General features: G+C 36.3%; 2 protein-coding genes across 4 annotated transcripts in view; one reads left to right on the top strand and one right to left on the bottom strand.

Annotated features, from left to right (window-relative positions):
* The window catches only part of si:dkey-12j5.1 (uncharacterized), an 88,116-nt gene extending 73,863 nt beyond the window's left edge, over nt 1-14,253 (bottom strand). Inside the window, exons 1-8 of one of the 2 annotated variants that reach the window (XM_058746894.1) lie at nt 14,054-14,253; nt 13,595-13,695; nt 13,357-13,503; nt 11,482-11,631; nt 8,029-8,135; nt 5,320-5,443; nt 3,410-3,526; nt 1,530-1,598 (exon numbers count right to left, since the gene is read on the bottom strand). In XM_058746894.1, the coding sequence (XP_058602877.1) occupies nt 1,530-1,598; nt 3,410-3,526; nt 5,320-5,443; nt 8,029-8,135; nt 11,482-11,631; nt 13,357-13,503; nt 13,595-13,695; nt 14,054-14,120 (882 nt within the window). In that variant the 5' untranslated portion in view covers nt 14,121-14,253. The remainder of the gene's footprint in view (nt 1-1,529; nt 1,599-3,409; nt 3,527-5,319; nt 5,444-8,028; nt 8,136-11,481; nt 11,632-13,356; nt 13,504-13,594; nt 13,696-14,053) is intronic. The other variant, XM_058746895.1, reaches the window with a different exon arrangement.
* An 898-nt stretch (nt 14,254-15,151) lies between these two features.
* mindy3 (MINDY lysine 48 deubiquitinase 3) overlaps nt 15,152-27,013 on the top strand; it is a 42,359-nt gene continuing 30,497 nt past the window's right edge. The window contains exons 1-9 of one of the 2 annotated variants that reach the window (XM_058746893.1): nt 15,152-15,923; nt 16,183-16,262; nt 17,552-17,612; nt 19,085-19,261; nt 19,535-19,586; nt 19,836-19,950; nt 20,668-20,741; nt 21,882-21,961; nt 23,779-23,849. In XM_058746893.1, coding sequence (XP_058602876.1) covers nt 15,824-15,923; nt 16,183-16,262; nt 17,552-17,612; nt 19,085-19,261; nt 19,535-19,586; nt 19,836-19,950; nt 20,668-20,741; nt 21,882-21,961; nt 23,779-23,849 — 810 coding nt within the window. In that variant the 5' untranslated portion in view covers nt 15,152-15,823. The remainder of the gene's footprint in view (nt 15,924-16,182; nt 16,263-17,551; nt 17,613-19,084; nt 19,262-19,534; nt 19,587-19,835; nt 19,951-20,667; nt 20,742-21,881; nt 21,962-23,778; nt 23,850-27,013) is intronic. The other variant, XM_058746892.1, reaches the window with a different exon arrangement.

Below are 27,013 nucleotides of genomic sequence, written 5' to 3'. Positions count from 1 at the left end.
AAAATCCAGCAAAAGCAGTAATAGTGAAACATTTTTTTAATATTTTAAATAACTGCTTTCTATTTGAATACATTTAAAAACGTAATTTATTCCTGTGATCAAAACAAAATTTTCAGCATCATTACTCCAGTCTTCAGTGTCACATGATCCTTCAGAAATCATTCTAATATGCTAATTGCTGCTCAAGAAACATTATTATCATCAATATTTAAAATAGTTGAGTAAATTTTTTTTCAGGATTCTTTGATGAACAGAAAGATGTAAAGATCAGCATATATCTGTAATAAAAAGCTTTTGTAACAGTATACACTATACCATTCAAAAGCTTTGAGTCAGTATAATTATTTTTTTTGGGGGGGGGGATTATAGAAATTAATACTTTTATTGAGCAAGGATGCTTTACAATTGATCAAAAGGGATGATAAAGACATTTATAATGCTACAAAATATTTCTATTTCAGATAAATGCTGTTCTTCTGAACTTTCTATTCATCAACGAAACCTGAAAAATTATTCTCAGCTGTTTTCAACATAATAATAATAATAATAATAATTTAAAAAAAAACTTTTTGAGCAGCAAATCAGAATATTAGAATGATTTCTGAAGGATCATGTGACTGGAGTAATGATGTTAAAAAAAATCAGCTTTGAAATCACAGGAATAAATTACATTTTAAAATATATGCAAATAGAAAACAGTTATTTTAACTAGTATAAATATTTCAAAATTGTACTGTTCTTGCTGTACTTGGGATCAAATAAATGCAGGCTTGGTGAGCAGAAGAGGCTCCTTTAAAAAAAACAAAAACATTAAAATATTACTGTTCAAAAACGTTTTGACTGGTAGTGTACCTTTAGACGGCATAATGAAAGTGTTTGCATGCACTCAACAGAAACACATGCATTTCTTTCTTTAATAATAACAACAACAACAACAACAACAACTGATTTGTTCAGCTCACCAGCCTCACAACAGCCACAGAAACAGATATCTTTAGGTAGTAAATAACTGTCCTGCTGACAATTATACAGTATTATAACACACTGGGTGATGGTTTACTCTACAGCTGCAGTAGAGCACACATTAAACCTTCTCATTACACACAACACTGACAGCTTTAAGCCTGTTCATTAGACATATAGTTAATATTAGTGTACTTGTTCAAGATGTATTCTATAGGTCTTTAAACTTGCTTGCACAGCAAGAATGGATTGTCTTGGATTAAACTGTGCTCACACTGGATAAATAAAGACACTCTAGAATGGATCCAATGCACTATTATGAAATTATTTCTAAACCAGTAGCTTGAGAACAGCTCATCAGCTGAACCTGTGTATAGGACGGCATTACTACCACCTCAAAGAATTACTGACAGGTACTTTACGCTCCTCTTCAACATTCACTGACATTTCAGTTCTGCCTTGCCGAGGAGCATTGAAGTTGAACATTCTGAAACAAAAATTCTCTAAACAGTTCGAAACATTTGAAATGTTCTTCTTAAAAGTGTTGATCTAGACCATCATCTTACCTCATACTCCTCGACCTCGATCAGCAGTTTGGCTGTTGTTATTCTGGATTCATAAGGTGGGATGTTGCTCTAAAACAAAAAACAATACAGTAAATATTGACTGAAAGGTAAATTAGCTAAGGATCATAAAAGTCTTGATGATGTGATTTGATAAAGAAAATTATGAAAACTTATTTTTCTTTTTTCTTTTTTATAATTCTAGAAAAAAATGCTACTCTTTAACAGCTAATTTACAAACATGAATTAGAAAATAAATACACTATCCATTTTAAACCATTCAAAATATATATTTTTTTTTTTTACTGTTTTTGATGAAATACGCTTATGCTCACCAAGGCTCACCAAAATAAATATTTTTCTATTTTAATATATTTTAAAATGTAATTTATTCCTGTATTGGAAAAGCTGATTTTTTAAGCAGCCATTACTCCAGTCCTCAGTGTCAAATGATCCTTCAGAAATCATTACAATACGCTGTTTCGTTGCTTGATATTTAATTAATTAGAATTTATTTGAAATATAAATCTTTTGTTTGTACCCATGTAAAAGTCTTTACTGTCACTTTTGATCTATTTAATGTGTCCTTGCTGAATAAAAGTATTACTTTATTTTCTTTTAACGTACATAGTTTATAACTGAATATTGTTTATACTGCATCTACTGGAAAATGTCTATGAATAAAATTATAAAACTGACAAATAGTTTGGAAGATTTGCACTCTTTGGACTGCATTTTTGCAGGTATTGGTATTGTCAAGGTATTGTCGATGATAATCAACAGAGTGCCACAAATGCTTTCGATAAAACTTGATAAATCTCATTTTTTACTCACAACATTGTTTAAATTTTTCTTAATGACATTACTGCAAATAATACAGGTGTTTAATAACTATTTTAGGACAGAAAAAGCCAAATAGTGTATCGTCTACTAGCTAGAAAAGGGGAAACATCTTTCGATTTGCATTGACTAACGGTCCATTAAATAAATGAAAGTTCTGGTTGTGACTAATTTTTTTTAAGGTGTCAATGAACATTTCAATAATCCCACTTTATAAACACAATTTACTTACTCAATATATCATCACACCATCAAGGCCAATTAACACATCTCTTGTGTTAATTGTAGCCTGTCTGTGATGTTGTATTGTATACAAACACAATCTCTCATCTCTATACTGAATAAATGGTTTTTGTAAAAAGAGTTGATAAGAGTTTTGAACCCGGATTACATCATGCTTTAAACAGGCACATACTCTCCTACCTGCCAAGATTTTCCAAACGTCGCAAAGCTGCATCTACATATGACAAATTTATGGCTAGTGCCAGAAAGTTTCCTGAAATTTTAACCAACAAGAAAGTAAACAACTTTTATAAATTCCCTCAAGTCAGTTCAGGTGAGGCTTGTTTTTCTGTTTCTTCAGCCGCATAGAGCCCTCCTTAACAGATGAACTGCAAAAATTCATTTAGGCACATGGAAATGAAAATATGTTTTCGAATAAGCATGAAACTTGTAGCCTTAAGCAAAAAACAATGTTTTTAACAGTCGCAAGACTGTCAGCAGTGAAGCATGGTCACTTGATAAAGGATCTGTGTGTGTGTGTGTGTGTGCGCGTGTGTGTGTGTGTGTGTGTGTGCGCATGTGGCCCCGGGGCCACCCTTGCGACAGACTGCCACAGCCTTGGTCTGGTGTTGAGAGGAAAAATGAAAAGATAAAATAAGCTAGTTTGTTTCCTTTCTTCCCTTATCTTTCCCAGACTTAAAACTTTTTAAGCGCAGCACTATTCTGTTCCATGCCATCAGAAAGAGGTCAAAGGAGAGGTCAAGATGCATCCTATCTTTCTCTCTCCGTTGCCTTTGGAACACAAACACCTGTGCACACACCTTATTCTGATCTTCTTCCTCCTCCATGTCATGCTCTGTGCTCGCCAAAGACTCTTCCTCTTTCTGTAGGCTAGGTAACCATGACGACAAGCTCTTCTTCAGGTACTCACGCCCCTCCTGTATAAAAACATGATAACAAAGTTAAAAGAGCCTCTCCTCTAGGTATGACGATTGTAAAAATATGCCTCTTTCAGGAAAAGGTATAGGATGAGAGGAAGTAGGATATGAGGAATTAGGAAGTAGAATAGGATGACAAGTAGTAGGACAGGACAACAGGAAGCTCTACAAGAAGAGGGGACGTGGTATAGGATGAGAGGAAGTGAGAGAAATTAGGATAACCGGTAGTGGAATGAGATGAAAGGAAGTAGTAAAAGATAAAAGGAAGTAGAATATGTTGAGGATAGGAAAATAGCAAGTAGTTTAGGGGAGAGAGAAAGTAAGACAATCTAAAAGGAAGTGGTATATGATGCAAAGAAGCAGGAAATAGCAGGGCTATTAAAAAGTGGTATAGGATGAGAGGAAGATGGTGAGATGGGATGGTAATAAGATGGGATGAGAGAAAACTTGTAACAGAGAAAATAGGAAAGGATATAAGAAACTAGGAAGTGGAATAAGATGACAGGAAGTGGAACAGGACACCAGGAAGCTCTATAAGATGAGTGATGAGTGTTAAACTTCCAAAGAAAGAAACAATAAGTCAGAATGACAGGAAGTGATACAGGATTTAGAGGAAGTAGTACTGTACATGATGAAAAGAAGTAGAAAATTGCACGGGTAATAAAAAGTAGTAAAGGATGAGAGTATGGTGACAGAAAGTAGAATAACAGGTAGTGGTATGAGGAGGTAAAATACAGAATAGGATAAAGGGAAGTAGGTCAGGGTGAGAGAAAATGAGATGAAGTGATAAAGGATTAGAGGAAGTGGTACTGTATATGATGCAAAGAAGTACTGTAGAAAATAGCATGAGCAATAAGAAGTAGTATAGACTGAGCATGAAAGAAAATTAAAAAGTAAGATAACGGGTAGTAGTAAAGGACAAGAGGGAACAATACATGAGATGAAATGAAGAACAGGACGAAGTGAAGGAATATTGGATGTAGAATACGTTGGGAGGAAGTTACTATGAAGTAGGAATATATGTTGTGCAGTAGGAAATTGTATGGAGAAAAACCAGTGGTTTAGGATGAGAGAAAATGGTTTTGAATGAGAGGAAATAGTAAAGCATGAGAGGAAGTAGAAAATAGCATGAATAAGATGTACAGGACAAGAGAACGTGGTAAATGACAAGAGGGAGAAACATTGGATGAGAGGCAGTGACATAGGATGAGATGAAAAAGTACAAGCCTGAAAAAGGGTTGAGGTTAGAGGACACAAAGAAACTCAAGTTTATGATTGTTGAGTCAAGTTTTGCTGTCAGCTCTCTGAAGGGAAATGGAAGTGTCTTCTGAAGAGAAAATACCCACAAATGTGTAAGAGCTTTAAGCTGTAGACTGAAGCTCGACTCAGACGTGCTGGTCTTATGTCTGTGTGCCCCCTAGTGGTGCAGTGAGGAACTGCATCAACGCGGGTGTGTTGGCACTAGTAGTAAATCTTTCCCACATCCAGTCATATTCAATAAGCTTGTTTTATTAATGGCTTGTAATTCATTAACTGTGACCTAACGCTCTCATCTGCCTATCCCTCATACAAAAACAAGTGCACATGCCCAAAACCTGTCTTTCTTAGGTCACTTGTTCTCTCACACAATTTCTATCTGTGTCTCCTCAGAAATACATGACTCAGCTTTCTCAGCTGTTCTCCACCTACACTAATTATGACTGCATAATGACCCACTGCTCAGAACGCTGCAGTGAACCAGCGAGACAGTGAGGGAACTCTGGGTAATTCACTCCGCAGTTGTCCTGTCGTACCTCACTTTTCTCGATGCTGAACAGGTAGCTGGCCATCAACTGGAGTGCTTCAGGGTTGTGCTCGTTGTACTGTAAAGCTTTGTCGATGGCCTCTTTGCAACGATCAGCAGCGCCCTCCTCCATGCTGTCAAACGATAAAAAGAGTTATAAAGCTAATTAAAGCACATAAAAGCCAGTCAGTGATATTAAACTCATGTGCAAGTACATTTTTGCATAAAAAACCTGTGTGCAAATATTTTCACAAAGTAATTATGATCAATCAATATCTTAATGAAAAGACACGAGATATTGAGAAAAGATAAGAAGAGAACAGGATCATAGGTAATGATATAAAGTGAGAGATATAGGATGTGAAGAAGCAATATAGGATAAAAGGAAGCAGGGTAGAATGAGATCAAGTGGTATAAGATAAAAGGAATTAGGGTAGGATGAGAAGTCATCAAACAGGTTAAGAGCATGTTGGATAAGATAAGAGAAAGCAAGGATGAATGAGATGTAATGGGAACCAGTATATAATAAGAAGTAGGATGAGATGAGGAAGTAGGAAGCATAGAAATTTCATAATTCTTGTCACCAATGTCAATATCACAAAAGCTAATACTACCCTAAATTAAAAATAAATAAATTCAAAAAACTAAAAAACAAAACCTCAAGCGCACTCAAAACAAGTAAAAAGTCATTGATTAAATAACAATAAGAAACTAATTACAAGCAATAGGACAAAAACTGCAGTAGAACGAATAAAAACTGCTACATGCATTGTATAAAGTAATCAAATGCATAAAAACACTGCATATTCCTCACTGTGTATTGTAAATTAAATATATATTTCTTCTTATTAAAGCTTATTAAAGTGATTTAGTCAAGAGCAGTGAGAGATTTTCTCTCATTTGTTGTTTGATTAACATGAATGACAAACAACAGGAATATTATGGTGCTTTTCCACTGCATGGTACAGCACGGCATGGTTCGGTACGGCTCACTTTTGGAGGTTTTCCACTTTGTACAGTACCAATTACCTGGTACATTTTTCAGTACCACCTCGGCTGAGGTTCCAAGCGAGCCGTACTTGCAAAGAAGGCCATTTTGTGTGTTTATCAGGCCTATAAAGTGGCAAAAATTACCTGCATTCGATGAGCACTGTGTCTACCGGTATATCGCCCACCCCAAAACGGAAGTAAGGAAAGCGGTAAAGGTTGTGAGTAAGATGTGTGTGTATTTAATCATAAAAACCTGACAATTAAGTTTGAACTTTCTAAATTTAAAATAAATATTTAGAACCACCTGAAACCACACATAACAAAACTTAGTTTTTTTGCTTGTGCATATATAGATACTGTATATAGATGAATATTATATATGGGTCAAATAAACAATAAAAGTTTTCTGAGCAAAAATAATGACAATCATACATTTTTACCATGATTTACAAAAGACATCCAGTAAAATGTCATCCAGTGTAACAATAGTTCATATAATACCAAAAATTCTCATCCGGCATATTCAGAACAAAAATCATTAGATGACATTAAAAGACTCTTTTTATGGATAATCACATTGCAGCCCCTCAAAACTAATCAATTGCATTTTTAAATCTGTACCAATCTTTGCCACTATTCTTCAAACCACAAGGTTTTACCCTTTTGTCAGCAAGAAGCTTTTAATCATTTAAAAAAAAAAAAAAGTACATGTACATAAGTACATATCAGATTAAATATATTGTTTCATTTTTACATACATATATACCTGTTACACTGAATGATTATGGAACATTATGTCACCCATATTTAGAATTTTATTTTAACAAAAGTTATCTGAAACATTAAAGTAGCCACTTTACTTGCATTTAATATGCTTTTTAAATTTAATGCGGACACCAAAATGGGACGCATCAAATATGTATTAGAATTAAATGCATTTTTGGAACCATTTTAAAGTAACACACACTGCATGTTTTTGCACTGTATGGGTACAATGTCTACACCAAAAAATTACAAGTTTGACCAATAATTGAACTAAACAAGAGTTTCCACAGCACCCAGGGGCATCAACACTAGTGAAGAAAATGTTATTTGTTAGCACACACACTCGTTCCTGCTCTTGATTTTCCAGTTATCGCCTGCAGCAAACATCTACCACAACAACAACCCTGATGCACATGTACAACCATACAGTACATCAAGAGGAAAGGCACAGAGACGTACTGTATTTTGCTAGAGGCTGCTGCTGTCCCTTTATAATGTACACCGATGTGTGAAAATGGTATGGTGCTTAGTCAATAAACCTGACCTTTAACTCATGCTTTGAATTTCAATCTCAGGGTCTGAATGAAGTCACGACGTGCCAAGATCCTCGGCAATCAACACTAAGCGCATCTCCAATCCAAATCTACTCTTCATCTCTCTCCTACCATACCATTACTCCAAACCTGAATTCCCAACCCTCTCCCTCTTTCTATCCCTCTATCAACCAGTCTGTGATTAGATCTTTTCAGCAGGCCTCAGAGCAGATGGGCTCCAGTCTGCAGCGTCCCAGGTGTGTATGTCTGAGTGTGAGTGTGTGTGTGTGTGAGGGGGGCATATCTCATCAGGTACAGAAAGCCAAAAAGGTTGAGAAATGAAAATAGTGAGAAAGGCCAGAGCAAACAAAGATGGGCAGAGGTTGAACAGGAGCCAGCATATATCTGTGTAAAAAAAGAAAGATATTTACCAGAGATCTGTGAAGAAGATCTCAGCGATGGAACAGAAGGCCACAGACACGTCCTTCTTTGTGACGGCACACTCAGATGGGAATGCAGCCGCTCCGAATGCACTAGCCTATCAGGGCACAGAACCACATGTGACAATGAGATAAACTAATAATAATAATAATAATTGACCATTGATGGCTCATCTTATGTTATTCCAAACAGGTCTAATGTTATATTTTTAAGTGGAATTTAAAAATGAATTGTACATCCTAGTGGCTCTCAAATTCCAAAAAGGACAAAAATCACCATAGATATCATGCGCTATATTCCAACATGATTGCTGTGAGTAATGAACAGACCAAATTTAAATCATTATTCATTGCTCCACCGAGACTCTCAAAATAAATGTCACCTGTTCTTATGGCTTCAGAAGACTTTTATCTTTTTATTTCTTTTATGTTTCTTTAACCTTTCATAGCACACATGGCACAACCGTTTTATGAATTATAATATTTATAATAACATAATATTTTATGAATCTCATGGTATTTGAAGTTTACATTTTTTTTATTAATTTATTACAATAATATTTTTAACACACATTCAAGATGTTTAGTAAATATTCACAGTTAGTTATGATACATGCAAATTCTCAGCAGTGATTCTCCAGGGACCTTAGGGTTGCAGGATGACTTTTTAAAGAATTATTTAAATGAATATATTGTTATTAACAGTATTAATATTATAATGTATTAAAATAATCTAACTCAATTTAAGTGATGAAAAACATGCAAAAAATATTAAAATGTTATTTTCAGCATACAGTTCTTGAATTTTTCTTTTTTAATAAATTGTGGTTAATTCATATGTAAACATTCCTAGTTTCTGTTAATAAAAACTAAATAAATAAAAACTAAATAAATAAATAAAAAGCTAAAAATGAAAACTGGTGGGCCTTTGAAATCTGTGCTATACAAGACAAATGTTTGAGGGCCACTGCTCTATAAGACTTTATTTTCTGCTTAAGTTTTATTGCCCTCTAGTGCTGAAAGATTCAACTGCATATTAATAAGCACTAAATAAATCCTACAGCTAACTCCTCTTTGTTCAAACTAATACAACTATCCTTCAAGACAAGTCTTTAGACCACTGAGGATGTACATTTTATGCTGCCACAATGCTCAGAGCATTATTCATGGAATCTGAATTCAATACACAGTAATGTATGCAAGACCTGTGTTGTCACTGCAATTGATTACAGTTTGCTTTGATGTAAAACAATGTCTGTGACCAGCTGGTTTTCAATTACTCTCTACCTACAGGAACAAGACACATCTGTCCTTCTGTCTTTTCCATTTACCTGCCCTGTGTAGACAGATGCAAACAGCGCACACAGGCATACTATGAAACCAGCTCAGCATAAATGCCTCCTGCTATTATGTCAGTGCTAATTCTGTGCCTTCCAGAAAGCATTACTCTGATTCAGCAGCTAACTTAGCAATCAATGCAAAGAAAGTGCTGTCCATTGGGAAAATGCACCACAATGATGGAATGCATCCATTATTCATTAGCCAAAGCTCTCAGGGTTCTAAACAAAATGACAATTCCTTTGCATCTTAGGGAGTGAAATTCTGTTTACGTCTGGTCTCAGATAGTCTCTCTCGTTTTCAGGGTTCTGTCAAACTTTAAAACACATACAGTCACATCCTATTTTACTGTGTTAACCTGCTACAACTGTATGCATACTGTGTTGTGGTTTACTCTTGCTATAACTTACAGAGTCATCTTAGTACTTGTATCTTTTATATTTACTGAACTAGAACTGTATGTGCAACTTCAGACCAGCACTTGAGGTTCAACCTCAGCACTTCTCTCGTAGTATTAGCTACCTGCTTTACTGTAGGTCATCGCAAATTCCACAATATAGTGTAGACTGGGGCTAGTCGTCACACAGTTTAATCAGAGTAGGTTCATTCTTCATCAGTTTCTGTATAGGCAACATTCTGTATTTTTGTTGTAATATTTTTATTGTCATAACCAAGGGGGGGGGGAAACTAAACCTTCTGTGACAACATTCCCAAATATGGCCATTTTATTTTGGACTTAAATTGAAGCTAATCTAATTTTAGAGGGGTTTTATATTTCAGAGGGTTATATTTACCTACATATAACCCTGGATTTAATGTCCTTATGTGAAAATATATCTGTTCTCAGTTACATTTTACCTGGATTTGTAAGTTCTACTGATAAGAAAGCATCTGCCAATATAACATGTATACCACTATTCAAAAGATTGGGGTTGGTAAGATTTTTAAATGGATTTGATAGAAGTCTCTTATGTTGAACAAAGCTGTATTTATTTTATCACAAATATAGTAAAACATTAATTTTGCAACATATATTTACACTTTAAAACAACTATTTTCTATTTTAAAAATGTAATTTATTCCTGTGATGGCAAAGCTGAATTTTCAAGAGCCATTACTTCAGTCTTCAGTGTCACATGATTCTTCATAAATCATTCTAATATGCTGATTTGGTGCTCTAGAAACATTCATCGTTCAACATCACCACTGTTGAACACAATTGTACTGCTTAACAGTTTTGTGAAAACCATGATACATATTTTTCAGAATACTTTAAAGAATAGAAAGTTCAAAAGAACAGCATTTTTTTTTTTTTTTTTTTTGAACAATGTAATTCTTAATTTAAAGCTACAAGTCCGTAACTTTTTTGGGTTAAAAATTATGCGAAATCAATAATTGAGCAAGTACATAACCAGACAGTGTTCAAAACTATCACCTTACTTTAGAGAACTGCTGGATTAGACTGTACAGAAATTGAAATTTACACGCTAATACACACTATACTCATTGTCACACAATGTGGATGTTGTTAACATTGATAATTTGAGAGTAAAGTATAACAATAATAATAATAACTTGCACGGTTAGATGTGATATGAACTAACCGATCGTTAGATTTAATTACCATTGGTAGCGCAACTTATTGTAATGCTTTTTTCCTCAGTTGGTCAGAACAAATGTGGCAGATTTGTTACTTACTTGTTCAGATGGCAATATATGGTGAAAATTCTTATTTTGGTCATATATTCCAAGACGTAGGCTAGAATCTGTGATTCCTAAGTACAGTATCCACACCGGTGCGTGACTGACAGACTGACACACATACTCCTCAAAACATTAGATTAATCTGCACTAGAGCCGTGCCGGATCACATCCCACGCAAGGAAGATAATTCCACACACAGCTGCAATTCCAGGTTTTCAAACAGAGATGGCGACCAAGAGGCAAAACTTACGGACTGCAGCTTTAACGAATCCTTGCAGAATAAAATTTATTTCAAAAATCCCAAATATTCGAATGGTAGTGTATACAAATGTGTAAATGAAATAATCAAGTGAATTAAAAATCTATTTAAAATGCTTGAACTGTGTATCAGCAGTGTCTTGCCTCATTGGCGTGTTTGTCCATGGCATTGAGCATGACCTCAGTTCCTTTACTGAAGTACTGTACAGCCTCCATGCCTGTGTGAATCTGCCCCAGGTACATGTACTTACTGTGGCCCTCCTCTGGACTGAGCTCCACAGCCTTCAAATACACGTACACCACTGTTAAGGACCTCAACATTCAAATACAATTACTCTTCAACAAAATGAAAAACAAGACTAGAAGCTTCATGAGGACAGTCACAGTACAAGATAAATACAGGTGCATCTCAATTAATTAGAATGTCGTGGAGAAGTTCATTTATTTCAGTAATTCAACTCAAATTGTGAAACTCTTGTATTAAATAAATTCAATGCACACAGACTGAAGTAGTTTGTCTTTGGGTTTTTTTAATTGTGATGATTTTGGCTCACATTTAACCAAAACCCACCAATTCACTATCTCAACAAATTAGAATACTTCATAAGATCAATAGAAAAAAGATTTTTAGTGAATTGTTGGCCTTCTGGAAAGTATGTTCATTTACTGTATATGTACTCAATACTTGGTAGGGGCTCCTTTTGCTTTAATTTCTGCCTCAATTTGGTGTGGCATGGAGGTGATCAGTTTGTGGCACTGTTGAGGTGGTATGGAAGCCCAGGTTTCTTTGACAGTGGCCTTCAGCTCATCTGCATTTTTTAGTCTCTTGTTTCTCATTTTCCTCTTGACAATACCCCATAGATTCTCTATAGGGTTCAGGTCTTTTGAGTTTGCTGGCCAGTCAAGCACACCAACACCATGGCCATTTAACATCAGGTGCCAAATCCTGCTGGAAAATGAAATCAGCATCTATAAAAAGCTGGTCAGCAGAAGGAAGCATGAAGTGCTCCAAAATTTCTTGGTAAACGGGTGCAGTGACTTTGGTTTTCAAAAAACACAATGGACCAACACCAGCAGATGACATTGCACCCCAAATCATCACAGACTGTGGAAACTTAACACTGGACTTCAAGCAACTTGGGCTATGAGCTTCTCCACCCTTCCTCCAGACTCTAGGACCTTGGTTTCCAAATGAAATACAAAACTTGCTCTCATCTGAAAAGAGGACTTTGGACCACTGGGCAACAGTCCAGTTCTTCTTCTCCTTAGCCCAGGTAAGACGCATCTGACGTTGTCTGTGGTTCAGGAGTGGCTTAACAAGAGGAATACAACAACTGTAGCCAAATTCCTTGACACGTCTGTGTGTGGTGGCTCTTGATGCCTTGACCCCAGCCTCAGTCCATTCCTTGTGAAGTTCACCCAAATTCTTGAATCGATTTTGCTTGACAATCCTCATAAGGCTGCGGTTCTCTCGGTTGGTTGTGCATCTTTTTCTTCCACACTTTTTCCTTCCACTCAACTTTCTGTTAACATGCTTGGATACAGCACTCTGTGAACAGCCAGCTTCTTTGGCAATGAATGTCTGTGGCTTACCCTCCTTTTGAAGGGTGTCAATGATTGTCTGCTGGACAACTGTCAGATCAGCAGTCTTCCGCATGATTGTGTAGCCTAGTGAACCAAGCTGAGAGACCATTTTGAAGGCTCAGGAAACCTTTGCAGGTGTTTTGAGTTGATTAGCTGATTGGCATGTCACCATATTCTAATTTGTTGAGATAGTGAATTGGTGGGTTTTTGTTAAATGTGAGCCAAAATCATCACAATTAAAAGAAACAAAGACTTAAACTACTTCAGTCTGTGTGCACTGAATTTATTTAATACACGAGTTTCACAATTTGAGTTGAATTACTGAAATAAATGAACTTTTCCATGACATTCTAATTTATTGAGATGCACCTGTATATTCAAGTGATTTCTATATCAAAGACCATTTTACTGTGGTAGTATACGTGTAAAGGATATCTGTTTAGCTTTCTCTGTATCTCCTAGCTCAGTGCAGATGTTCCCCATCATGTCCAGGAGGGTCAGGTTAGTGGGTTCAATATCCAGCGCTCGCTGACAGTACAGCCTGGCCATGTCAAAGTCAAAGTTGTCTATACACTCTTCAGTCTAAGAAGAAAAGAGAGGTACAATAGTACAGTCTGAAAACAAGCACTAATATTTCATGTATTTAAGGGTGTCATTATAGGAAATATATTACCTTTTCAATTAGTTGATCAGTCGTGTATTTTTCAGATGTTTTCTTTTTGGCTCTTTCCTGCATCTTGGCTTGCATTCTCTCCTGTGGTGACATCAAGGCACCTGAACATCAATAACAGATTTTCACAAACCACTCACATAAGCAAACTTTCCTGCACAAGATTCAGCTACAAAATCTGTTTAATGTGAATAAGTCTAGGTTAAGCACAGCTATGACAAGTTTGACATCCCTTCTTCAATAAACTCTACATAGCATTAATGAGATCACACGGATATTAAATGTCATGCTTACAATAAACCGTTACTGTCAAAGCAAACACTGGTGACTACTAGTGCGCAGTCTATAGCAAGAAAAGAAGTTTCATTTTGTGGCATTTTTAAAAACGTGTTTTAAACCATTCTTTTCGTGAAATAAAACGCAATATGACCAGATAGTTTAACATTCTTAAAACTGACATACCTCCAGTTGGTTTAGTGTCTTTTCTTTTAGCTTTGTTTTTCTTTTTAGCTTTTGCTTGTCCGCCCATTGTTGTTAGCTAAAATCTGTGAATTTATGTCACTTTTTATAAAGGGGAATATACTTCTTCACTAGAGGTACGTTCACTTGCCAACGTGAATGTAAGCATGGGCTACAACGTGAATCCGATAGATTGTCTTCCTGTTAAGTCACATCTTTCACAAAATAAAAGTCTCCAAAGATTTTTTTTTTTTGTGCGTCTGTAACTGCTTCTCTTCTCAGTGCATTTCTCAATGCAAGATATATTGCTTGGATGCAACTTTGTACAAACAATGGAAAGGAATTAATTAAATACAGTTTATTTTATTCATAGAAATGTTTGTAGTGAAAATAAGTGACTATACATGCTAAAATGTAAATAAATAAAAACTTGTTGTCTAACGAATTATACTTTTTTTAAAGTGAAGTTTATTCAGTCATTATTAACTATTTCATTGCCAATTTATACATATTATGTGCTCACAAAATTTCCTTGTTACCCGAAGGTACCTTGGTGCATGGTGCAGCGCAAATAAGCAGTGTTAATCTATTTACAATGTTTAGGTGGTAATATATCCAGAAAAAAATCATTATTTTCTGACCATCCGGTCAGATTATCCATTATTATCCAGCTGTCCATTATTGTCCACCCATTGCAAAAGCTAAAAAGAAAAACAAAGCTAAAAGAAAAGACACTAAACCAGCTGGAGGTATGTCAGTTTTAAGAATGTTAAACTATCTCGTCATATTGCGTTTATTTCACGAAAAGAATGGTTTAAAACACGTTTTTAAAAATGCCAACCTAACACTGTACACTTTGTTAGGTTACATTGTCGGTAAGTATAGTTTCTGTGGGCGCGCCTGCTTCATTGGTATTTTAAGAATTTATGGCTGCCTAATCTCTTTCTTATATAACATTGCTTAGCCAAGCTTTCTGTATATTCAAGCTCAGCCTCCGTATTGTAGGCGGGCACAACACAAGACGTTGCCGTATGATTGATGGGGGGAATAACCAATCAGACCTCTCCCTCGTTCTACGTCACCAGAACCTTCTCGATTTGAACCAATCTCTCACAAAGTCGAACTTGAGGTGGAGGCACGTAGTAAATAAACTGAATGGATCATAGAGCACTCTGCAGTTAACGTTACCTCAGCGAGCATTTTTCATTGAATTTTTCTGGATGTTGTCGAGCGGAGTTGACAGTCGTTGACTACTATTAAAACGGGCTGTCGGAGGAACGAGCTTAACGTTTGTTTTGGACGTTTAATAACGCAACAAGCCACAGACCTTATGGTGAGAGAGTTAACGTTACTTCAGTGAGGACATACCAGGCCTGTCCAGTTAAACAGACAGAACAGAAACCTCGAATTAAGGAACTGAATACAACATAAGACGAAAGATAACATTCATTTCAGACACAAAGCGCACCTGTAGGTTAATAGAGCTGTTGTGGTGTGCTGTTGGTACAGGCTTTCGCGTTCAAAAGCTAACGTTTTTGGCGCGAGCGTTCGATCACTCAGCGCTTGTGGGACAGTTTATGCATCAGTAGCGCATCTGTGGCCAATGCCACCTGCTCACCAAAGCCAAATCTTTAAGATTGAGCGGAATACAACAGCAGGCCAGGACAAGTTCGCTAGCCACGTCGCGTGCACTACAGCGGTTAGCTGTCACAAGGATCTCTATTGGTCTCGATGCATGGTTTGAGTTAATATTGACGAAAATCAAGAACAGAAATGTCAGATACTAACGTTAATAAAGAAGTAGTGGATCTGGTGTGGGGCAGACCCGGTGGCGGAGGAGTGCCTGTATCCCTCTTCCGAAGGTGGTCACAAGGTAAGCGGTCTCGATGGTTCTTGATGCTTTAATTGTTATTAAAAGAAGTCTTACTAATGCTGACTCAGATTTTCAAGGTTGGAACTCTCAGTTTAAAGGATATACATCCATTACTTGTATTTTAAAATCTGCAGCGGTCAGCAAAGAAGACCAATGCCAACTTCACCCTGACTGCTTGCCCAGTTATAAATTGTGGTGAATTGCCAAGCTGAGGCTTGACATTGAAGGTGGTTTGTGTTCACTGTGTTTCTTTCCACAGGCTTTGTGTTCTGTGAGGCTGAACGCTCTGCATTGGAGCAGTTTGAAGGTGGACCATGTGCTGTCATTGCACCTGTGCAGGTATTCACCTTATTTTTTCTGTTCATAATATGTTATGATAAGTCAGTAATGAAGTATGCGTACTACATCCACACCTTTGTAAAGTCCAAAATATAAAAGCTGCACTGCAGTGATGTGATATACAGGTTGGTGACAAATTAAAGGAAAATCCAGAGAAACCGGAACAATGCCCGCACAATTTTTCTAAAAGATTACCTTTATCCAATCCTGAAGGGGCTGTTCTCTTCCAGGATTGACAATGGTCCCATCCATCCAGTCACTGATTGATTTGATGGGTAATTTTTGACAGCAGTGAAAACGAAGCTGTTAGGGACAGAAGTACAGCGTGTTCAATGGATTGTACTGTTTAAGATGATGAAATTTGCCTCCAAAAATACTTGTGATGTAGGACTTTTCTACAGTGTATGCCATTGTGAAGAGACACGCTCATCAAGATCAGTAACTATATCAGCATCCAGACCAAAGTATGATAATATTCTGTTTACTATAAGCACAAACTAGCTTTAAATGTTAGTTTTTTTTTTTTAAATCATTCATCAGCTAAAAAAAAAACAACTCATTGGGAAAGGGATTCCAACAATACTGTTGTTCTGTGCCATTATCATTGTGGTGTGGACTATACTATTTTTTTAATTGTCTTTATTGTTCTCATCCTTGAAGTGCACCTATGGGGACAATTTTTTACCAATGTCTTAGCTTCCTCCACCACCATTATCAAAACACCTTTATAAGAATGGTATTTAATCCCACCAAGAGAGATCCAGAGACTTATCGAATCAAAGCCAGGGTTCATTGTTGCTGTTGTGGTGGCACTTTTTCGCCCAACACTCTGCCAAGACGCTTTAAGTTTTTCCTTTAATTTGTCACCTGTTGACTAATTTCATAAATCTTTGATTCATTCATCATCTCCTAGCATATTTCTGCGTGAGTTTGTGTTCAGAAAATACCTAAAGGTCTGCTAGTTTGTTATCCTCAGTTGCTTAGTGTTCTTTGTAACCACTTACAAAGTTGGCAAATGTATGATACCTGCTGTTTTAAAATCTGTTCAGATTTTGTCTTGTTCAATTTTTTGTCTTGCACTGACATTCCATATCTATCACAAATGCTGCTTGTTCTGTGCATTCACAGGATGTCCTACCCTTTTCTAAAACTCTGTTTCTGTAACACTGTGGTGTAATTGTTATCTGAACTGATATATACACGTATTGAGATGTGCTTTGTTGTCAGATTGTTCCTTTTGCCTGGTTAAGTGGAGCCCTAATGATTTGTATGTTTTGTTTATTTCTCAGGCTTTCCTGTTGAAGAACATTTTGTTTAACACTGAAGGCTCAAACTGGAAAGATGTCTCAGGTTTGTTGTGCATTATTTTAAAAGGGAATATCACCTTGTTTCCACTTTTGTGCACTCGATAAAACTCAGACCTGGCATTTATGAGCATCTCAAACTCATCATAATGTGGCATCATAAGAAGCATAAATATAATGTAAATTGTGATTAAGATTATGTAGACTACACAAAGACACGTAATTTATAAACTTGATATTTAGGTGGTGTCAATGCATAAATTAAGCATTGTTATGATATAATTCTTTTAATGCACTTCCCCCCCCCCCCCCCCCCCATTGTATTTTTGAAATGAAAGACATCATCGTGAATCTTATAGGTACATATCTGTATTGTAGTCTTACAGTGTGCCTAAAATTGGAGAAAGTGGTGCTTCATTATGGGCCAGATTTACTAACAGCTTGCACCAAAGCAAACCCTCTTTTGGACAGGATTTACTAATAACGTGCAGTGAAAAGCTGTAGACAGAGTCATTTTGTGGCTGACCTCACTGCATATGCATTTGTTGGAGTTTTCCTTTCAGATGCAAAATTTATGAGAGGAGAGTATTTAAATGAATCATGCAACATGATTTACTTAGGTTTGCACTAATCAATTTCCTGGTGTTTGTACCATTATTTACCGCCCAAAAAAGCATGACTTAACCAATTTGTGCCTGTGTTAGTAGATTGCACGCACCTTATTATAGCTCTGCTTGTTTGCACTGCTCTTGGTAGATTGCATTGGTCATTATGGAAATGCGCCGGTTGCTTCTGTGTTCTTTATTTTGTGCATTGTCAGTAAATCACCTGTAGAATTTTCCACTTCCATCTGCACTTTTATCGGATTGTGCTCTCATGCTAATTTGACCTGTTTAGTAAATCTGGCCCTATGTCTTAATGCAGTCAAATTATAAAATTAGGCTAAGACGTTTATTACCTGTCACCCGTAATACATAAGCCTTTTTTGGCAAATTTTTTAGATCACTTTCAGTTTCAATTGAAGACGTGTGACAACATTGTTGGAGAGATTGTGTCCTTTTGTTTTATAGCCAAAGAGATTTTGTTTTCATCTCCTCCACACTCCTTTGTAATGATCATATTTAACATTCTTATCTGTTGACCTCATTAGTATGTGTGCTTGTTATCCTGCATGATCGTGATAAACAGAAAGAGCAGTCATGTCCCACCAACATAAATTTGTTCAACTTCTGGATTAGTTTCATGGGGTTTTGCAAGACATTTGAATTATATGAAAATGCAATTAATTTTTTTTTTGTTTATAATGGGTAGTGGTGCACTTCATTTAAACTTTAATTTAATTCCCAATATATTTGGCTGATACCGGTTAAAGTTAATGGCATGAAACTATACTGAGACACAGTTTATAGAGTGAAGGATCCAACACGTCAGCTAGCGGCAAAGCTGATCGACTTGAATCTTTAACGCAGCACAGAAATGAGATGCATGGCTTGACATATGTGCTGTGTATCTTTACAGAGGAAGAGCAGAGGACAGTCCTGTGCTCCACCCTCAGTGAGATCCTGGAGTCTGCCTGCCTCAATAAGACACAGGCCTTTCACTTGGCCACCTTGCCTCGTGCTAAAACCACAGACAGCAGTGACATCACCGACAGCCACCCAGAGCCAGAGTCGAGCCAACCTACTGACACACCGAGTAAGAAAATTAGCAACAGTCATTCTCGATGTTGTACAAATACTGAACAGGGCCAAGTGACAGTTTTTTTTAATAATACCTAACACTGATCCGTAATATTTGGTATATCTTAACACAGTGAATGCATACATTTACAGTAGATGATCCAACACCGCATGCTAGTATAAACTTGCTGAGATGTGTATTCTCATTAACCGTGAACTTACAAATAATTTTCTCTGGACTGTTGTGTCTTGTTAAATGTGTTTGTGTTTTTGCATGGTGTGTGTGTAGCTGCTTTGGCTGCTGAGGAGCTTGGCTTTGAGAGGTTTCACAGCGTCATACAGTAAGTGCACAAACTCTTTCCACACCGCGTCACTTGTGTTTCTCTTTCCTTATGTCTTCACTGGCTTACCCTTTCCTTCTCCTTGTGTTACAAATATGCAAATTCCTGGCAGAAATCTCCAGTAGTGCAGAAGCAACTAATTTCACAATGAACTAAGGGATGCAGCACAAAAAAAAACTTCTGGATAAATTTGTAAGTCTGTAAGGATTTTCCCAATTGATAGTCACATTGTGGTTACTCCTTCCTCAGGAAGAGGACTGTCAGGACTGATGCGGAGTTGAGAGAGGTGGTGTTGTCACTGTACGACACTTGGAAGAACAAATTTGGGGTTCTGCTATTCCTGTACTCTGTCATACTTACAAAGGTATAACTTCATGTTTCCCACCCATGAAAAATCTTTTTGCTGATTTGTTTTTGAAAATTCCTTTTAAAAACGAGAATAATGAGCTTGCATGGTAACAACCTCTCATCTACACTACTGTTCAAAAGTCTGGGGTAAGATTTAGTTTGTTTGTTTGTTCTTGAAAGAAGTCTCTTATGCTCACCATAAAAATACAGTAAAAACAGTAATATTGTTTAATATTAATACAATTTAAAATAATTGTTTTATATTACTTTTAATAGATTTTCAAATTAAGTAATTATTTTGGCAAAGCAGAATTTTAAGCAGCCAAAAGAAAAAAGATGATCTACTGACCCAAACTAAAATGGCTGTGAAGCATATTAGATTGTACAGTTTTTTTTTATGTAAATAGACAACGGTTTTATTCAGAGGTGTGTTTAACTGATTTATTAAAAAATGTCACCTGAATGTATTTTAGAATTGTTTCTAGTGTAGATCTGAAACGCCTTTTATAACTTTTTGTTAATTGTATACCTTGTGTAATTTATTCTGAGATTGCCATGAAAATAGCCTTGATGCTGGCATGGCATTAAAAAGTGAATAAATAAATAACTGACCCCAAACTTTTGAACGATAGCTTACATGGCAAATTATGCCCTTTGTAGCGTATGTCATTTGCCCGCCAGGCTCATTCATGTGTCTGTGTGTTTGTATTTGTGGTCTGACTTGAAATTATAGGGAATTGAGAACATAAAGAATGAGATTGAAGACACCTCTGAACCTCTGATTGATCCTGTGTACGGCCACGGCAGGTAAAATACATGATGGCTGTTCAAGTTCTTTGCATTATATTTGATTGTGTGACTTTTAGGCAGCTGTTCTAATTATTGAATTGTATTCTGATATATTCATCTTATGTTGTGTAATGCTGTTTTATAGGGCTGGGTAAAAAATATCGATATCTCGATATTAATCGATTCTCATATACCAAGAATCGATCAGTCTAGTCTGTTTTCAGTTAATGGAAGGAACGTTGAAGGGCACTTCCCATCCAGTATATGACAATAAGCATTGTGCTTTGGTACTTTTAATATAAAACAAAGTCTTCAAATTCTGTCCATTGTATTGCAGTATTCAAACAATAAATGCCATTTTGGCGCTGTTTAATGTAGAGTGACAGATCGCTGTAGCGCCTCAGTTGAACAGACGCGGCAGTGCGTAGCGCACGTGAACCGATCATCTCCTCCACATTAATACCAGTTTCAGCACGAAATAAACATGACTAAACATCGAAGGTAAGTTAAAAGAAAGAATACAACTTTACAATCCGTATCTTGTCTCATGTAATCGCTCAATCTGTGTTTCAGCCGCGCAAAGACGTCAATATAACGACTTGTAAACAATGTCACGTAACGTCACATTTACCTCAGAAAAACATTTTAGGTGATCATAAGCGCATTACTTGGATAAAATAAAAAATGAAGAAAAATAAATTCTAGAGAGGGGCATTTTTCTAAATATATGCATCATATAACATATTCATTTACTGTTCTTCAATGTTTAATTTAAATCCATCAAGTTTTTGTGACTGCCACCATTGTTTATATTTTTAAAAAACTTCATTAAGTGTAATTTTAACAAATCAGCCGATTTTAACCTTCAATATTATAGTAATGTAGCACCAACCGACTTTCATGTATATTTTACAGGCTTTTTTTTCCCTTGAGAAAATTTGGCATGTACTGTACCTGATATATATCCAAAATAATCGATATCGAATCGAATCGCAAGCTTGTGAATGAGAATCAAATCATGAAATTTGTGTCAAAACCCAGCCCTACTTTTTTTATAGCACTGTTTATCATAACATTTAAAAATATATTAAGCTGAAATGTACATTTATAGGGAGTGCTGACTGTTTTGTGTTAACCTTTTCTTTCGATACTTTTTAGCCAGAGTCTAATCAACCTTCTGGTGACGGGTCATGCCGTGTCTAACGTGTGGGACGGTGATAGAGAATGTTCTGGAATGAGTATGCTTCATGTTTTTACTGAATATTAATGTGTTGACATGCTGTTTGTCAGTGATGGGCAGTAGCGCTACTAGTTTAACTACATTTCTCAGTAACGTGGTGGTAGCGTCGCTGTTTTCTGAATCAAATAGCTTTTCAGTATCTAAGCTCTTTTTTTGATCAAGTAGCGCGGTAGCGTAAACAAAAGTTAATGTTACATTATTCAAAGAAAGCATTCTGAAACTCAAGCTCAAATCAGAAATACAGCTACGGATCACTGATCCTGGATCAATAAGTGACGCCACAGACACTAAAGCTCGTAACGCCATTGGCTCCTCAAACTGTCAGTCAAACCTCATTATTCCTCCCGCCTCTTTCGTCAATGAAGTGCGGCGCGCAGTTAGGAGCTTCTCCGCTTGTTTGCTGTCTGAAGGTAAATAAAGAACTGTTGATTGAATAAGTAAAGCGGTTTCTTTACTCAAAAAACATATAATAAATATATAAAGGCTAATGCTTTTTTTTTTTTTTTTTTTTGTATTTGAGGAGCGGAGAAGAGTTTCTTAGTCTAGCATTTGTTGTCAAGTCAGCCAAATAGCTCGTGCGAAGCGCTGAATCTTTCATAATATGATACTTTGGCCAAATAACAGAAAAAAACTGAACGCCCACATAATGACAGAAAACTGGGGAAAACGGGACACGAGTCAGGAAAAAAAGAAACATTCAACTGGTCAAAAGCTTCATATTTGAACTTGATTTTGGTGAAATGTTTATATTAATATCTAATGACACATGCAACGATGCAAATGAATGTAGCCTATCTCTAGGCCTAAACATCTATATGGTAACACTATACAATACGATTTCATTAATGTTAGCTAATGTATTATCTAACATGAGCATACAATGTATAAAATACATTCATTACAGTATTACATTAAAATACATTTTTTACAGTATTTATTAATCTGTTAATGTTAGTTATTGAAAATACAGTTCATTGGTAGTTCATGTTAGTTCACAGTGCATTAACAAATGTTAACAAAGTTTTGATTTTAATAATGCATTAGTAAATGTTGAAATTAACATTAAGATAAATGCTGCAGAAATATTGTTCATTCTTAGTTCATGTTAACTACACTTGTTGGCTAATGTTAACTACTGAGCCTTATTTTGAAGTGTTACCATTTATATAAATGTATCTGTATACAATAAAGCCACAATACCAACTACCAATAGGAGGTTTCCGGCCGACAGCAAAAATTTATTTTGCCTATGTCACAATTTGAGGTCAATCCGGCCTGTATTTGATACTGATTATGTTGCCAAATTGGTTTGGAACAGTTGTTGAATAAACAATTAACTGAACATGGCTGTCTATCTGCTTGACTGACAGTTTTATTGATCACTGAGAGAGCATTGACTTGGTATGATGTTGGTTCAATAGAAATTTTCAAAAAAAATTTAAATAGCTTGGATGTAGTAAACTACTTTTGCCATGTTGCCGTAGCTTAGTTTGCTACATTTCCCAGGGCTGTAGCTTTAGTGTAGTGAAGCTTCATTTAAAGAAGAGTAACTATTAGCTTAGCTCACTACATTTTCCAAGTAGCTTGCTCAACACTGCTGTTTGTTGAAATAACTGCAGTCACAGTATGTCCTGCTGTTGCAGACCACTTGGTGGCAGCATTAGCTAATGTTTTTCTCAAGCTTTAACACTTAAAAAATGCCTGCTGAGAGAATGCTACGGTCATTCGGTTTCAAAGAGTGTTTTATGTTAGACTGTTTATTTTTGTACAGTTTGCAGAGAAATTTAATTATTCTTTTATTTTTGTTTGCTCTAGAGCTTCGTGGCATCCATCAGCAAGCCTCTGTTGGCTTCCTCACACTAATGGAGTCACTGCGCTATTGCAAGGTGGGTGTCTACTCATAAGCACTCTCGCAGTAGCTTACAATACTGCAGTTAGATTTATAATTCATGTGGTATAGATGGTGTCCTCAATGTCTACAGTGTAGATAAATCTAGAAACCAATTTTGGCAAGTGTTGTGTGAAAGATGCAGTGTGTCTAGATGCCAAAGCTCACAGTTTCTTTGTGGTTTTGCTGTTTTCCAGCCGTACATCTCACAGGGAATTTGTGAAATGTAATTGCAACATAATAACCTACTGAAATACTGACTGCATTGAACAGACTCGTATCACAGTCATCACTCTGTCAGGCTGTTTTTTTTTTTAATGATTTTTATGATGAGGAACAGACATTCTCTAGGTTTGTTCTCACACACAAAACAATTATAGAAATTTAGCTTAGAACAAGGGAAATTCTGTTTTGTTTTTGTTTAGTTTTTTTGCTCATGTCCGTACTTTTTTAGTTTTTTCTCTTGTTTACCGTTTCTTATTTTATCCTCTTCCCTTTTTTTTATTTCTCCCTCTTCTTTTATTTTTAGTTAGTTAGTAGTACTTTTTTTCAGAATGCTTCTCTGCTCCCTAACCAATGTGTTGCCCTCTAAAGGGTAAACATCAGAGATCTGGCACTTAGCGCATGCATCCTGTATGTTTTATGAGCCTGGGCAGGAATGGCTCTATTGTTTTAACCTGTGGAGAAAGTAATTAAGAAGCTGCTTTGTTTTGAATGGCACTGTGCTAAGCAGAGCTTCAGGATATGTGCAGTGAGCTGTGTTTGGACTAGAGGAATGCAGGAATGTATCGCCTCATATTTAGAACCATCCGAGCCTCCATCACAATATTCATGATCATTTTAATCCGCACAGCGCACACCCCTGGAACGCCTTCCCGCCCAAATCTGCTGCTGATATTCACCTGTTGAGTGATGTGAGCTGAGTGTGAGGGCTTTCAGTGTTTGGATGCACTGCTGGAGATCGAGCTATAGGTAGAGTGTGCAGAGCTACACTTTGAACTCTGTGTTCTTGAATAATTCTGCAGTCTTGTGTTAAACTGCTGACTCTCATCTCATTTGGTTTTGATTGGTGGATGTGGTTTTCTGTGCGTGCAGCGTTTGCAATATGGATCAGGGGTAGGGATGTAACGGTATGAAAACTTCTTATCACGATTATAGTGACCAACATGATCACGGTTATCAGCATTATCACTGTATTATTCAAATGTGCTGGAGATGTTCAAAAAGTACAGACGCATAGATCCCTTCACCAAGTTTTATATTTAAAAATCAACAAACAACAAATAAAATGACTTTTTGTTTGCATAATCACTAAAACAATAACATTACCAATGATGTTTGGATTTTTAAAAAATGACAACTTGACTAACAACAGTTTAATAGCATGTTCAAATATCTAATGTTAATGTTCAAATAAAGCTCTGAAAAAGTTTCATAAAAAGGTAAACCTCACATTTCAGCCTTTAAATAAAGAAAAGGGTTGAGTCAAAATGATAATTGATTAATAAATGGTTATATGTATTTTATCTGCTCCATAAATAATTCTACATAACTTATCTGAATTGTTTAAATGTGTAGAATCCACATAAGCTTGTTTTTCATCAACCGGTCAAGAATTACAGCAGGGCATGCAAACTCGGTCCGTTTTTGTCCAGACAGAAACTACACACAGGCTGAATGTAAATACAAGTCTCTGTAAATCCACTCTCTGACAGCAGGTGGCGCTTTATATGGAAAAGCTGAATAACAGCTGTTTCCCGTAAACTCAGTGGACAAAGCAGTATTGCGATTAAGAACACTTCCTTTAGGTATTACATGGAGCGAAGATGAAAACAAAATGCCATCGACTCGTTTCTGAAAACAGTCAGAACCTTCAGAGGTACATTTATATAATTAATTCATTCATATATTCATTTGTATAATTCCCTCAACACTCTTTTAAAACCTCCCGGCTATTCTGCCGTGTTTTCACTCAAAATGAAACTAAGTTACTCTGCTGCTGTGCACACGTGAGACTGTTACTGAAAACTGTGCTTTAAGCTGGACAGTATTTATTTATCGTGAGATGTTCAAATCACGGTAATCGAATACGGTTTTAATGATAATTAAAAAGTGAAACGGTAATACTAACCTTGGGGAATTTTATCATGATTTAACGCCTAACCGGTAATCGTTACATCCCTAATCAGGGGTGTGGAAATGTTTTCATAACAAGAGCCATTCATGTACACTGACGTTCAAAAGTTTGGGGTCAGTAAGTTTGTGTGTGTGTGTGTTTATGTTTATATATATGTATGTATATGTGTATTTATTTATTTATTTGTAATGAATGAGCTCGGATGGACAAGTTCGACACATGTGCAGTACCATCTTAACATTAATCTCACACCTGCACAGCTCAATTTTTGTGTCTGCAGACAGTCCCCATACAACAGCGGACACTTCTGATGACAAAATTGCATTGTGCAGACTGTCGCAGAACGTTTACAGCTGAAGCATAAAAATAACTTGCATTTAATGCATTGGCTGAAAAAGCATTTACTTTAATTTTCTTGGCAGTAGTCATTTTAAATTGAGGAATGAAATTAACTAATTCTGTACATTCTTGTGATGACACATCAGAAAAATAAACGTAATAAAATTAGCAATATTATTTTATATTTTGACAGTTATTTTCTGTTTTGTTATAATAAATAAAATCGAGGCTATTCTTATAAGGCTTTTCTTTTTTTTTCTTTTTTTTTTGGGAAGCTACATTTTGAAATGACCTTGCAAGACCGTTTAAATCAGGGGTGTCAAACTCAATTCCTGGTGGGCCACAGCCCTGCAGAGTTTAGCTCCAACCCTAATTAAACACACCTGATCCAGCTAATCAAGTCCTTCAGGCTCAATTGAAAACTACATGGTTTGTGTTTTGGAGCGGGGTTAGAACTAAACTCTGCAGGACTGCGGCCCTCCAGGAACTGAGTTTGACACCCCTGGTTTAAATGGTCTCTGGGGCCATATATAGCCAGGAGTTGATATTCACCACCCCTGATGTAGAACATTTTTCAGTGCTCATAATACAATCAACCATTCATAATCGGTTATAGTGTTTAAGTGTAAATTGGCATCCTATCATTTTCATATGCTGAATGATTGAATAGATGGTAGTTCCTGTAA

This window comes from Onychostoma macrolepis, chromosome 16 (assembly GCF_012432095.1).
Source record: "Onychostoma macrolepis isolate SWU-2019 chromosome 16, ASM1243209v1, whole genome shotgun sequence".
Classification (NCBI taxonomy): Eukaryota; Metazoa; Chordata; class Actinopteri; order Cypriniformes; family Cyprinidae; genus Onychostoma; species Onychostoma macrolepis.
Note: the sequence above shows the minus strand (reverse complement) of the source record. Positions and strands in the feature narration are given on the sequence as shown.